At 41.4% G+C, this 15,340-nt stretch overlaps 1 protein-coding gene across 1 annotated transcript in view; it reads right to left on the reverse strand.

Moving 5' to 3' along the window:
• Positions 1-3,480: 3,480 nt before the first annotated feature.
• Positions 3,481-15,340, reverse strand: part of SRPRB (SRP receptor subunit beta) — a 35,759-nt gene continuing 23,899 nt past the window's right edge. The window contains exons 5-8 of the mRNA XM_025374865.1: positions 13,676-13,758; positions 9,481-9,617; positions 7,941-7,995; positions 3,481-5,398 (exon numbers count right to left, since the gene is read on the reverse strand). Coding sequence (XP_025230650.1) covers positions 5,185-5,398; positions 7,941-7,995; positions 9,481-9,617; positions 13,676-13,758 — 489 coding nt within the window. The 3' untranslated portion in view covers positions 3,481-5,184. The remainder of the gene's footprint in view (positions 5,399-7,940; positions 7,996-9,480; positions 9,618-13,675; positions 13,759-15,340) is intronic.

Consider the following 15,340-nt stretch of genomic DNA (forward strand, 5'->3'; position numbering starts at 1 on the left):
TCTTCCTTCTACTGGTGGAGCTGGGCTGTCCACCAACTCCAAAGGGGGAAAGGTGGGACACACTCATGAGAGTAAATCCACACACATTCCCCTAATCTCCATTCTGCTGAAAGGCTGATGGGAAGGGAGCCTCCAGGCAGAACTGAGAGTCAGGGGTACCGTATCTTCCTTCATCCCCACTCTCTGCTTGCCATGGCTCGGGGATTAGGAAGCGGGGAGAGGGTACAGGGACTGGATCTCTTATGCTTCTGGTGATTTTCAGAAAGCCATTTAAAGGCAAGAACTTAAGGTGAACTATAATGACCTTTGACAACATCCAGCTGCCATATTCCATCCCCAGCCCCACCCCACACCAGTTAGGAACATCCCTGAGCGGCCCCTCCAGGTCTCAGTTATCTCCAGACTAAAAGATGCTCAGAAAGCCAGCATCGTTCTGGGACTAATCCAAAGAGGAACAAAAGCCAAGATTAGGTGAATTGCACTAGCCTGGGAATCTCACTCTTCTTCAAGTCCAACTTCACTAATTACCTCCCTTTTAAAGCTTCTAAAGGTTCCAGAACACCCTCCAATCTGCTGCCACCTCAAGGAAGCCATCTTTAATTAGAAGAGACAAGAAGTAGATGTCCCTGTCTACTAAGCCTTACTTTTTCTGGCTGCCAGTTGTAAAATGTGAGGCAGAGTAGGTACAGGGGATGTGGCAAGACAGAGGGCTGAGGGCCAGTGAGTAGGTACTTGCATGGGCCAGACTAAGGCTTGAGCGAAGTGGTTCCGAGACAAGCAGTCATTCCCCAATAATTTATGGTGACACGACTTCACACTACAGGGAAGCGAGTAGTCTCACTGGAGACAGCATTCACACTCAGCTGTCCAGCAGTTCCTGCCTTTGGCAGACTAAGGAAGTGCTGTTGGGATTCCTCAGCCATGGATGGGACGATGGCAGAGCTGTGGTGAAGGTCCTGCCTAGAGTGCACGGTGTGGCATTCAGCGACACTGCTCAGCATGGTTCTCCTCATCAGTGTACAAGAGTGGAGGTCACTGTGTGCTAAACTCAAATTAAAAAAAAAAAAAATTTTTTTTGAAACAAAATGATTTCAATACTTGAAACACAGGCTGGGCACAGTGGCTTATGCCTGTAATCCCAGCACTTTGGGAGGCCAAAGTGGACAGATCATGGAGGCCAGGAGTTTGAGAACAGACTGGCCAACATGGTGAAACCCCATTGCTACTAATACTACTAAAAATTATCCAGGCATGGTGCCACACGCCTGTAATTCCAGCTACTAGGGGAGGCTGAGGCAGAAGAATCATTTGAACCCGGGAGGCAGAGGTTGCAGTGAGCTGAGACAGCACCACTGCACTCCAGCCTGGGCGACAGAGTGAGACTGTCTCAACAGAACAAAACAAAAAAACCCTTGAAACAATATTCAAGTCAACAGAACATGGCCATGTGCCTCACACATAAGCATCATGGGAACACTAGCATTTCAGAGGCCAATGGAAAAGTGGCAGTTCTGTTGGGGCTGCATGGCTGGCAGCCGACCACATGCCCACACAGCACTTAGGAGTCAAGTGCAGCCGTGATGGAGCTCACACTACTGAGAGAGTAGGGAAACCACACTGAAAGGGCACATTTCTTTTTTTTTTTTTTTTTTTTTGAGACGGAGTCTCGCTGTGTCACCCAGGCTGGAGTGCAGTGGCGCGATCTCGGCTCACTGCAAGCTCCGCCTCCCGGGTTTATGCCATTCTCCTGCCTCAGCCTCCGAGTAGCTGGGACTACAGGCGCCCGCCACCACGCCCGGCTAGTTTTTTGTATTTTTAGTACAGACGGGGTTTCACCATGTTAGCCAGGATGGTCTCGATCTCCTGACCTCGTGATCCACCCGCCTCGGCCTCCCAAAGTGCTGGGATTACAGGGTTGAGCCACCGCGCCCGGCCAAGGGCACATTTCTTAACCTCAGAACCGGGCCACCAGCCTCTAAAGCAGGAATTGTGTTTTTTTAGCATTTCCATGGTCTGCTGCAAGGCGTAGCATTTACCCAATGGATAAATGTGTACAAGGCTCTTGTGAGCTTTATGGTTGAAGGTAAGTGGGATTGTTTTCCTGCACATTTAAATGAAGGTAGGTGTGGTGATCACCTTTCCTTAAATGTGTGAAGGGATGCGATAAAGAGAGAGGCATCTTAATTGCCACTGATGGCCTTCAGGTGAGGACAGGCATGAGCCCACTGAAGCTTTGACAATTGTACTGAACCCAAAACTTCAAAAACAAGAAAAAGCAGAGACTGGCTGAAATGATCTAAATCAACAGAGCATGGTCAGTGCTTCATACAAGGCAGGACCACAGGGGAACACTGACAGCCCAGGAGGCGCTGAGACAGAGGCAGTGGGAAGAAGTGACAGACCCCAGGGACTCCCCACCACCAGCAGCTGCTATTGATTAGGAACCCCCAGTGGACTGTCAGGCACCTGGTAGTGGAGAGGTTACCAAGGCCCGGGCTGGAGAGGAGCCAAAGGAAGAAACAGTGCAGTGCCTAGACCCCTCTGGGTCTGTCCACGTCCATACCCACTGGGAGATTCCATTCCAGAAGTGGACATATTCACCAACAGAGTGCCCAGGGCTCACTCATCACAGCTGCTCCCTCCACAACAGCATCTCACCTCAGCTTTAGCAGGGAACAAGGTCATTTGCATTAGGCAGCTGCTGTCCTAGGAGGTCTCGGTGTCCACACACTTCCACGTTCCTAAGGTGTTTCAAGCTCAAATGTCTCATCTGTGTCATACACTGGTGCCTAGGCGGCCCGTCTCCATGACCTGATATCCATCCTTCTACTCTGGCCACACCTGCCCATCTCACAAAATGGGCCTACTTTAGCAGAATGCCTTCAGGGCCATAAGAGGGCACCACCTGAGTGGAGAGAGCACATTTGACCTCCCATCAAAAGCCTTCCCAGTTCCCAAGGACTAGTCACTATGACCTCATCCTGGCCCAAAGCCACAAGAACGGAATGCCTGCAGGAGCAAGAAGCAAGGTCAGAGTTCCCACGCCTGCCAACTCGACCCTGTTAGAAAAACTCGCAGGGTGTGTGCCCCAAGAGACTTTAAAAACAACATTAAAGGTACATGTGACACTCCAGGCCAGATCATCTCTTGGGGTGCACAGGAGCCCCATGACTGATAAAAGACTGGTTAAACATGCAGATTGCTGAGGCAATACCAGACTTGCTATTGAATCAAGTTGTCTAAGAGTAGGTCCTCAGATCAGTTTAACAAGCATTGCAAGTAATTCTGACGCCCACTAACATTTGAGACCACTAGTGGTTCTAGATAGAATTTTCCTTTTCTGGAAGACCTTCTTTAGGTCTTGAATCAAATTCAAACTTGCACCCCTTCTTCAGTCACTTTTTCTGGTGTGCTGCTTCCTCCAATGAAGTAAAATATTAACCAGAAAAAAAGAAGAGGCTGAGAGGGACACATGCCTGTTAACAGAAGCATCAAGCCACTGACTTTTATTCCCATGAGCTCCTACTATGATTACGTAAGCATGTCACATTCATTGCTCTTACCTACTTCCTAAGTTACTACTTGCCTAATAAGGAAAAGGGCAAGAAATAGAGTCCAAAAGACACTAAGAACACTAGCAGCAGCTTTCAAGTAAGGACTCGGTCAGGGTCTCACGACTTCTCCATTTCGTGTTTCATTTACATTGTCTTCGTGCTCCAGCAGCAAGGCTGACACATGCTTTGGGGTGGGAGCCTGGAGTATTTCTGCCAGATGGTTTGAGGTGACGTGTACTCGCAGAGCCCAAGTGACCCACCAGAAGGGACGTGTGAGACAGCAGGCAGAGGCTGTACATGGACGATCACACTCCCTCAGATGGCATCAGCCCCATGCTTTATCCTTTGACTCCCCCTGATCCTCAAGGCCAAGTGGGGTGCCCCTGCTGAATGCTCCAGAGAACTGCGGGCCTCTCCTACCATGGCTCTTAATGCACTGTTCCATAACTGGCTTCTCACCTGGACACAGCCACCCTGCTCTCCTTGTAAGCTTTAGTTGGGCTTGTCCTTGAGTGTGTGAGGTAGGAATAGGAGAGTGTGTTCCTGTGTATGTTGCAATCTTTAGGCTCAGGAAACAAGGAGTTAGGCCGGAATCCTGACATGTGCACTCATTGGTACTCACCATTCCATTCTATTTAATTGCTTTGAGCCAGACAGCCTGTTTTCTTTACCACAAAATATACTAATCATTTTTAAAAGCCTCAGGTTTAAGAAGACAGCAAAGAACATCACTTCAAAAGGCAACCTTTTTTTTTTTTGGCATCAATGAATATGCACTTTAGAAATTTACAGAGAACTTTTTTCACTTTGTATTTGCTCCACAGCATTCTAGCCAAGAGTACAAAATAGGAGATCTTCAAGCAGCACATGAAGATGGCCCAGGAGCCTTCGGCCATCCAGAGAAGCAGAGCAGCACCTAAATCTCCATACACTTCCCAGTATAACTACTAAGAACACACTAGACCCTTGGCATTAGGGGATTTATCACGTCCAGTTCTGTTATCTGGGAATGACTCCAAGGGTTTGTGACAAGCTTTTGAAACATAAGTGCTAAGACTGGAGTGTGGACAAGTCTAATGAAGAACAGACCCACTGTCTGCTTGGCTCTGCTATTTTGTACTTGTCTTCACATGCGGGGAAACTTCGTTAACTGTGCCCACAAATCAGAGAAATTCGCAAAGGACTAGACAATGTTTTGCCTGTGAACGTCAGAGGCAACTGGAAATCAACTAGCTTCATACACAGGCAGGTTTGTTTCCAGGAGAAAGGGACCAAAGCATAGAAGGAGAAGATAAGAAAACTTTTCAGGTGATGGCCATATCTCATCATATCCTCTCTGTGTGGAGTCTGCTTGTCACAAAAACCTTGACCCTACATCAAGTTAAACCTTAACAAAGGGAAGATACAGGCATCAAATAAAAGGTACTTACTTGTTTGAAAGGCAGCCATAAGGGAGAAATGAACTTAAAAAAAAAAAAATTCCAAGCTGGTTTCAACAGTACTTTGTTTCAACAAGGAAATGTTTCTAACCACATTTTGTACCCCTTCCTTATCAACTCCAGACTACCACAGCCCATTTTCCAAAACTGTGTATCACACACATCCGGGTCTTGTGCTTTGGAGCTGCCTCTCAGGCAATTTTAGCCAGCCATTTCTCCAAGTCCTGGATGTCAGCAGAGCCCGCATCCCCTCTTCCACCCTTGGCACTGCACTCCAAGAACTCCACTTTGAGGGCCAACTGTGAGAATTCAAACTCTTTGCCTTTCTTCCCCAGCTGAGCAGGGGCAGTGCTGGAACTGTCCAGTGTGCTAGGGGCAGCAGAACGGGTAACTCGTAAGGTGTTGCTGTGGGGCAAAAGGAAACAAGTCAGGAGGCAATATTTTTATACAGCAATTAAATCATATTAGTTTCTAAACATTTCAGCACTCATTTAAAACTTAACCATAGAATTGCCAATTATGCTATTAAGATTGCTGAATAATCCTTTGCATTTATAAGTCCCTCTCTTGGACAGAGAGGTGAGGTAGGTTAGTGGGGGAGGGGGTTGGACGTCACAGGGCTAGAGGGCAGGTCAGCAGTGGACCAGGTCACACCAACTTTCTTCCAGCCCAGGGCCTCCTTCTAAGAGGATCTCCTGAATGATGCTATTTAAAAATATATTTTTAAAATACATGCTATAAGTGTTATGAAAACATAAGTTTCTGAAAGTTAAGTGTGGGTAGATAGGGTATGTATTTTTATCTTGAGTCTATTTGGATATGGAGTTTAGAAATCCACAAACTCCAGATGCTCATATCTAACTGGGGCACAATCACTATTACCCAACCTCTTTAACCACCAAAACTTCCCAATGTAAGTCCCCTTACTGCCACCTGCTGGTCCTAATAAAGGGTGCATAAGCAACACTCATTTGCCGGCCTCCCCTTCCCTTTCTGCTATCCAGAAGCAGGAATGCATGCTGCCAATCTTCTTTCTTACAAAATAAAGCATTTCTTGTTCTGTGAAGTTGCTTCAAAATTAGTGAAGAATCCACAGACAAAACTAAGCAATACCTTGTTTAGGAACGAACACACACACACACAAACTATAGAAGTATTTTTAAAAAATAATACAAAACTGGATATTGCTAACCTCCTGAGGGAAAAGCTTTTGGGGAGAAAAATGGGCCTTCTAGGCATGGTGGTGAGTACATAGGTACTCATTTTAATATTTTTTAAGCTTAATGCCTGTGAGTTTTATATGTAAGATATTTTACAATAAAAAATTTTTAAGGAAAAAAAGTATGTATTCAGCTTTTGCCATAAGGCCATGTAAATATAGTATACCTTGCTATTCAGAGACTATGAAATGCCTCAAAGCTAACAGGACCTAATTCTCATAAATCTGAAATTAAACTAAAATTAGTCAGATTCCTAGTTTTAACTGATGTTAACCTTTACAACTTTTCAACATTTCGTTTCACTGCCTTTTAATAAAGCATTGCCTTCTGTATTGTTTTTCTCTAAGTCTACAGAGTGAAAAGCAAACAGCCTATGGAAAATGTGTTTTAACCAGGGGAAGACTTGGACTGTACTGTTAAAAATAACCAAAGACTGATTCACAAATAACATTATGACAGCTTTGGCTTCCCCAAAACAATTCCCAACGATTGCAAGAGAATTTTTAGAAAAAACCCAACCATCGAATTGTTCCAATGTCCCTATTAACCTAACGGCAAGCAATAGATACAATCCAAGAGAGTGAGCATCAAGAGCCCAGGACAGGGTGATAAACTCGCAGCTCCAGAGGGAAAGGAACCACTGAAAATGGCATAGGCAGGGCCGGCAGAATTGTTCTGCAAAGAGCCAAAAATTAAATATTTTGTCACATATTTTTCCTGTTTTCTACCTGCCCTTTAAAAATGTCGATTTACTCTTGGCTTGCAAGCCCAGGCAGGAGTTTGCCAATGCCCGAAGCTGACTAGATTCTACTAGACTCTAAGCTCCTGAGTACAGGAACACATTTCCTCCTACAGCTGCTCCCGACTGCAGGCTTGGCATCTACTAGATGCACTACAGGTGCTTCTTAAATGAATAAGGGAGTCAGTAAATCACAGTGAGGAGCCAAGATTCTAAAAGTTGAATTTGTACAGTTTTTCCTCATCAGATCCTTTTCAAGGCCTTACACAAAAGCAATAAGAAAACATAACTTGCTTTACTATAAATGTTGATCATTTCTTCTAAGCCAGCTTTTGGCTAGCTCTTACAAACTGGCATAACACAGAAGACGTGCTAGATGCCTTAAAATTCAAAAGCTCAATTTATAAACTTTGAAACACTCAAAGCAGGATATATAATATTGCCAAGTACTTTAATAATCTAAGAAGCTACAATATAGTATCAAAGACTTGCAGTCTTCCTCGGTGTTCTGTTCTTATTCTGTCAATAATAATTTCCAAAGTGGCTTTTAAATGTTTTAATTTCTTTTTTCCTGATTCTCAGTTTTTATTTTTTTATTATTTACATGCATCCTTAAATACCACTTCACATGCATTATTGAGTGGTGAACAAACACTTCCACTCACTGAAATAACACCGTTCTCAAGTTGGCATGTAAAATTTTTTAGCTTCTAAAACCTTTCAACTATAAATGATTTAGTAACAATGGTAAAATAAATTGAGTTTATGGTTTCAAAAAAATCTTCCCATGAAATTGTAAAATATAAGCATCCCAGTAAGTTTCTGTGATTCCATTATTTTGTAAATTATTTAACAAATATGTATCACACTAATCTTCAGTGTATAATTGTGATAATCACATACAACCAAACAAAAGAAACGTGCATATGCTGCTTACAGTCTAAGTGTTAAGATATATAATTAACCAACAGGCCTCTTTCACACTTACAGTTCTTTCTCCAGCTGCTGCTGAATTAACTTTGCTGATTTTGCCATTGCAATATCTGTAAAGAAATAAAGACACTGTTGTAGTTTAAATGAGAATGGGTTTTTTCCCAAGACTTCTTACACAAAAGGAAAATTCCTACTTAAACCAGTAAGTTTCTTTCCTCTTTTTTAAAAAAAAAATACCTTTTTTACTAGTTCCTTCTCTATCAAAGTAAGCTTTATACTTGCACTAGGGGCTTTCCCAAGATAATGCTTATAAACATATTATGCTGGTGACCCTAACACTAACTTTAGCTTTCACCAAAGTTCTTCGCACCTTACCGACCTTTCAATTCAATGCACATATAAGTTTAGTCAGTTTAACAGAAAGAAAACCTAACAGTGCTGTGATTGTGAGAAGTGCCTTCACACACCAAAAGACAATGCCCTACCTGTCATTTAAAAGTAAACTTAGCATGTTTCCAGTTGATACTAAGATGATACGTTTAAAGCATTAAGTGTACTAAAGGTAAGAAACAAGTCCTGGTTTGGCACAAAGCTCATGGCAAATAAACAATAACTCCCTTCCTTATACTCAATCAGAGAAATAAAGAGGTCAGGTAATGATGCTAATAACTGCATTCCTGATAAGGCATTATCAATATTAACTGGTCACTTCTGAGAAATGCCTTGGACTCATCATAGAATCAGAATTTCAGATCTGAAAGAGACCTGAAGAGATCCACCAGTCTATCTTATTGTACAGGTCACTGAACTGAAGCCCAGTTTTATTGGGGATTACTGGAAAGTTTTCAGTGGTTATCAGGTTAAAAGAAAACAACTTCAGCAAACTCCCCTTGATAAAATGTGCTGCTGACCTGTGGTTTGGCTGGGCGTGGTGGCTCATGCCTGTAATCCCAGCACTTTGGGAGGCCGAGGCGGGCAGATCACAAGGTCAGGAGATCGAGACCATCCTGGCTAACACGGTGAAACCCCGTCTCTACTAAAATACAAAAAATTAGCCAGGCGCAGTTGTGGGTGCCTGTAGTCCCAGCTACTCGGGAGGCTGAGGCAGGAGAATGGCGTGAACCCGGAAGGCAGAGTTTGCAGTGAGCCAAGACTGTGCCACTGTACTCCAACCTGAGTGACAGAACGAGACTCCGTCTCAAAAAAAAAAAAGGAAACAAATGTGCTGTACAGTAAACTTGTTAAACTTGTTTGAAAGCAGAGACTCCCTCCTTCAAAACTGTGCATCTGATATCACATATTGTCAATCTGATGAACTTAACTTGGTAAGGTAAAATAATTTATAATTGGAAAAAACACCGTATCAAAGAAAAATCAGTTAGCAGTCTCTTGGTTGTCATTCCTTGGTCTTCTGGTTAGAAGACTGGTGAAAAGGCAGGAGTAGAAATAAATTTTAAGATTAAAAATCCTTCAATTTATAGTTCTTTATAGCAATTATCTCTCATCCTCAATAATAACAACTGTAAATAATGGAAATAATTCTTAGTAGCAGCAATCCCCAAAAAACTCATTATTGCAAGAAAACATAACGGCACCTTGCTTATTGCAGGCTATTAAGAATGATGGTGTGTTCTTCAGACCCATACTGTCAATGAGGACTTGATACAAAAACTCAGCCACATCTTTCACCTCTCGCTGGAATGCTGCACTATCCACAACAAACACAATAGCCCTGGTGGAAGAAAAAAAGAAAAACTGGCACGTGAACATGTAACAGGACATCATTATCTTGAAAAACTATCCTGAATTTCTTCAAAGTCAGTCTTGGTGATTAACACTCAGCAGACACACATGCAGGTCTGTGCATATGTTATCATACAACACAAATCCTCATTTAACAAGGAACTATTGAGTGCTACTGTGTGTCAATGACTGAAGCTGAAAAAAGACAGTAAGAAATGATTTGTCCTCCAAGACAAATCATCATATAGAGAACCATATGAAAAATGCCAAGACAGAATTATGCACACGTGTAACAGGAATAAAGAGAAAGATCATTTAAATGAGACCAGGTCAAAGGTAACTTTAAGGAGAACGTAACAGTTGAGTTGAATTTTAGACCAAAAATTGGGACACAGACTGTCTGGAAAGTACAGGTTGAGTATCCCCAATCCAAAAATCCAAAATCTAAAATCTAAAACATTTCTGGTTCCAAGCATTATGGATAAGGGATACTCAGTCTACAGTATGTTCAAGGCACAAATACATGAAACAAATTCCCTGGGGAAGCCAAGGTAAGCTGGTACACGGGGAGATGGGGAAATGAAGGAGAACCGAGTCAGACAGCGAAGCGTGACACGATGACCTGTGGAGTTCATGCTTTTCTGTCTTATGAAGAATACTGGTGCGTAAATGGAAGACAAAGCAATCTTAGAGGGCGCTTGAACTAGAAGCACAGTGACCAGGTAGGGCGTCACTTAACGCAGCCATAGTGGGACTCCTCATGTGACAGAAAAAAAGAAATATCAAAGCTAAAGTGCAGCAGCCCAGGGAAACGGTAGACAACAGGTCTTAGGGGGCCGGGTGTGGTACCTCACGCCTGTAATCTCAGCATTTGGGGGGCTGAGACAGGCGGATCACTTGAGGTCAGGAGTTTGAGACGAGTCTGGGCAGCATGAAGAAACCCAATCTCTACTAAAAATATAACAATTAGCCAGATACGGTGGTGGGAGCCTGTAATCCCAGCTACTTGAGAGGCTGAGACAGATGAGTTACTTGAACCCAGAAGGCAAAGGTTGCAGTGAACGGAGATCACGCCACTACACTCCAGCCTGGGCGACAAAGCGAGACTCCATCTCAAAAAAAACAACAAAATACCAGCCTTATGGGCAAGGGTTTGAATGCCCAGGTGGAGATAAGAGACATGCAATGGCCAACACGCAGCTAGGGAGCTAGAACCGAATGCCCTGTACAAAGCCTACAACTTAAAATAGTCTCAGGGAGGTCGGGGCTTGCAAAAAAAGTTCCCTTAGAAACACCAGGCCTCCACTGCCTCCCACAGATACAGGGTATGAATTTATACTCTCCAGGTATAAGACCCGCAAGGGGAAAGGTTTACGTAAAAATTGGGCCAGACTTATTGAAGCCCTATGGCCCCAACAGAAGGAATTATGAACTGCTTACGGAGCAAGGCTTTCATATCCTACAGGATTAAAGAAGACCAACCACAATATCAACGATGTGTCACTCTTGAAGAAAGGTTCTGGATCAAAAATTACAAGGCACAGAAGAAAATAATTATGAGGGAGAATAACTGGCACCCCAAAGAGAATAATCAGCACCCCAAAACTAGGATAATAAAGCTATCTATCTATAAAGTAAATGTTTAAAATTACTTAAGAAAATACTACAAACTACAATAAAGAATAGAATAATATAAAAAGAAACAGGCTGGTTTGAAAAGGTAAATATTTTAGACAAATACAGTAAATGATATTAATAAATCAACGGAAAAGTTAAGCAGAGATTATGCTCAGCTGAAAAGAATGTAATAAACTAGAAAACAAATCTGAGGGAATCTTACAATAAGTGAGGTAGAAAGATTTGTAAGATATGATAGAGAGGAAATAAGAAAGGCAAAATAATAAGGTTCAATAACATTCATAAGATTTCCAGAGCGTGAGAAATGATAATGGGGGAAACAGCACTACCTGGAGAAACGATGGTGAGAATATTCCAAAACTGAGGAGAATCTTTGGTCTGGAACAGCACACCCGAATTCCAAGAATGATAAAGCTAAATCCATCCTTAAACAGAAGAAAATCTATCCCTGGATAGGTCAAATCAGGCAGACTTACTACAGTGAGATGACAATTAGACTGACTGGCAACAGCATTCTCATCTGCAACAGATGAATGATGTCAGGAGTCATGCGGCTGCCACCCAGGACTCTGCACTCAGCTAAAACAGTCATTCCAAAATGCGGGCCAAACAGAGTTACAAATGAACAAAGACTGAAAACATTTGACTACTCATCACCCTCTCTGGAAACACTTCTAAAAGATATACTCAGTGAGAGAAAACTGAATCTAAAGGGAAGAAGTGAAAGTCAAGAAGCAATGGGGAGCAAAAAACCATAAACATAACATCCTGGTAATTCTTATCACTGAATGTAACAGAAAAAAAAAGTATGGTTGGGGGTTAAAAAGGAACATAAATAAAAGGAAGATGTGAGGAAGATCAAAGTTGGAGTGTTTCAGGTTCAGGAAAAGGAAACTGCTATTATTGGTTTCAGACACTCAAATAAGCAATGTTTAAAAAGTGGGGGAGGGGACGACGATAAGAACAGCAATAGCATATGTTCAAATCAGGAGAGGGAAAATAGCCACGAGGGAAACCTGGCAAAGCAAGACAGCAGAATTAAAAAAAGTCACATACCAATATAGTAAATGTCTTTTCAACTTGCATGTATCATTATTATAATGTATTTGAACTAAGTTTTATCTTCATATTTTGCATGTTTTATTTACCCAAAATACATGAATCACAGAGTAGTTATACTGCAAATCATAAAATATTTAGAACTGGCAATAGAAAAAGAAAAAAAATTAATTGGAAATAAAAACCCAATTATGGCAAAATTTACCAGTTCTAGATTTGTCTCAATTATCCAAGGAATAAAAATCACATTCTTATCTGTGACAAATTGTTCATCACCACCATCTTGTGGGCAAAGATGCAATAATGAAATTTCAGTCTAGCCATCTTCAATAAAAGGCAAAGAATCAACTACTTCATTCCATCAAAACTAAAATGCTGCCAATTAAAAGACATTATTTTAGGGACTGCTAAGAGAAAATATTGCCAATTAAACTATGACACCATCAACTGTAAGATATATTCCAAATTCAGAGATAATAAAATGTGTCTTCAAATCAGTGAAATGTGGCATCTGATTTTCCTCTTCAGTTTTTATTAATGTTAGAGACCAAAAAAGAAGCATCTGAAACTGCAGCATAAGACTTTTAGGGAAGAACTTAAGAATCAATAACACCAGGGCACACACTAAAAGAAATATGGAAATACTGTTCTGTACTTCTTGAAACATCAATTTTAGGTTTTGAGAATATATATGGGCTGGGTGCAGTGGTTCACGCCTGTAATCCCAACACTTTGGGAGGCCAAGGCCAGTGGAGCTCGAGACCAGCCTGGCCAACATGGTGAAACCCCGTTTCCACTAAAAATATAAAAAATTAGCAGGGTGTGGTGGCGTGTGCCTGTAATCCCAGCTACTCAGTAGGCTGAGGCAGGAGAATCGCTTGAACCCAGGAGGTGGAAGTTGCAGTGAGCCAAGATAACACCACTGCACTTCAGCCAGGGCGACAGAATGAGACTCTGTCTCAAAAAAAACCAAAAACTATATATAAATGATGTTGGCATTTAATAACTTCTAGGATTCAGCCCAGCTTTAAAATTCTTTTTTCAGATTTTAATAGTCATATACATTATTAAATTCATCTTCAGAATAAATGCAAACATTTAGTAACAATGACAAGGGTTAACATTTCCTAAACACTAAAAAACACTTTTTAAGCATTTTAATCCCATAAAATCCTCATAATCCAGGTGAAGGTGGACTTGCAAGCCAGAACTGGCTGACCCCAAGGTCACCTCAAGGCCTACCAAAGGATACCAAGCTGCCTCCCAAACACCACCAGAGCAAATCACATGAGTGGCTTTGATATACAGATACAGACCTAAACAAGCCCATTTCACTTCTTTCCTTCTTACCTGGCTGAAGACTTAAACCGCTCTAAGAACTGAAGCCTCAAACTCTCATGGCCGGGGAGGTCAATCAAGGTCAGACTATTGCCCTGGGGATGGCAGCAATAGCATTAATGTTTTCAGTAGAGTTCCACGTTCACAGTATAAACCTTTAGTATCATATTTTGGCTACCAGACTGGTACCTAATCAATTAATCAAACAAATGTTCACAGAGCATCTTCTACTCATAAAACACTAGTCAACGTTCTGGGGATGTAACAGTGGCCAAAGACACAGTTCCTGGTCTAGCAAAATTTATGAGAAAGGTGAACATAAAGTAAAATTACACATAAATATAAAATGGGAACGTTGATAAATGTTCTGAGGGTACAGGAGAAGCCTGTCTGGGGGTGTCAGGGAAGCATGATCTACCTGAGTCAGCTTGGGAGATAAACCAGTGTGAGTACAGCAAAGTAGGAGTACAGTATGAATATAAGCAAAAATGTGAAAACAGTAACAAATACTCATAAACTAATAATGTAATATAAGAACTTACAATTTTTCATAGAGCTTATTACTCTTACTGGGATCTCCAATCTTTATAACAAAGTACACTTTAATCATTTCCACGCTTAATCTAATTTTTAAAATATTTATCTTCCAGACACATAATTTATTTGTTCCAACTCGATCAGTATTTGTGTCAATTCTGGAGCCCCTATTGAGCAAATCTGTGATGCACCCTAGTAAGCTCTATTCACCATTCCAGGCCGCCATTCTTGAATATAAGGTCAAGGCCTGGAATGGGAATAGAGCTTATATTCAGTGCAATTGTGGCTGTGCTCAACAATAAGACTCTCAGATGTGGCCTGGTACATGCAGCAGACCCACTGATCATTTCTTAGATGTTCTATGTTATCCACAGCCAACCATACCCACAGTTCAGAAGCAGACAATCTGTACAGGTTTAACACAATTCCAGCTGGGTTTATTATGACCTTACCTTTCACATAGCCTGTGCATTTCTTTATAGACAAATATAAATGTTTTTTATTAGACCCTCTCTTTTTTTTTAAGTACTGTTAAGAGTCTGGAGACCCCAGGTTGGGACTTATTGCTCCATTTCAAAAGCAACACTACACCACATACCCTAAGCAATTCGGAAGATACATTACTAGGTACATTATTGTCTAAAGAGATGAGATCGAAAACGTAAGGGGGTAGGAGGAAGAGTGAAGAAGGAAGGGAAAAATGCTCTAAATATTCAGTAGAAATAGAGATAGAATAGAAATATAGACTAACAGAAGCTACATATGTAATTCTAAATATTCCAGTAACCATAATAAAAAAGTAAAAAGAGATTGGTAAAATTAATTTTAATAGTTATTTAATCTAATATATCCAAAATATTACCTTTTAACATGTAATGAAAAAAAGAAAGTATTAATGATACTTTACATTCTTTTTTTCCATACTAAGTCTTCAAGATCTGGTGTGTACTTCACATTTATAGCATGCCTCAATTTGGACTAGTCCTAGTTTATAGCTCAACAGTCACATGTGGCCATTGGCTACATATTAGAAGGTACAGATCTAAAGCATATCCTGGAATATCCTACGTTAAAAATCTAGTGCAGGTACCAGATGACCTTCCAAACCTGGAATTTCAAAATCTGAATCCTTGGGAGTTT

The sequence above is a fragment of the Theropithecus gelada genome, chromosome 2, assembly GCF_003255815.1.
Source record: "Theropithecus gelada isolate Dixy chromosome 2, Tgel_1.0, whole genome shotgun sequence".
In the NCBI taxonomy this organism is placed as follows: domain Eukaryota; kingdom Metazoa; phylum Chordata; class Mammalia; order Primates; family Cercopithecidae; genus Theropithecus; species Theropithecus gelada.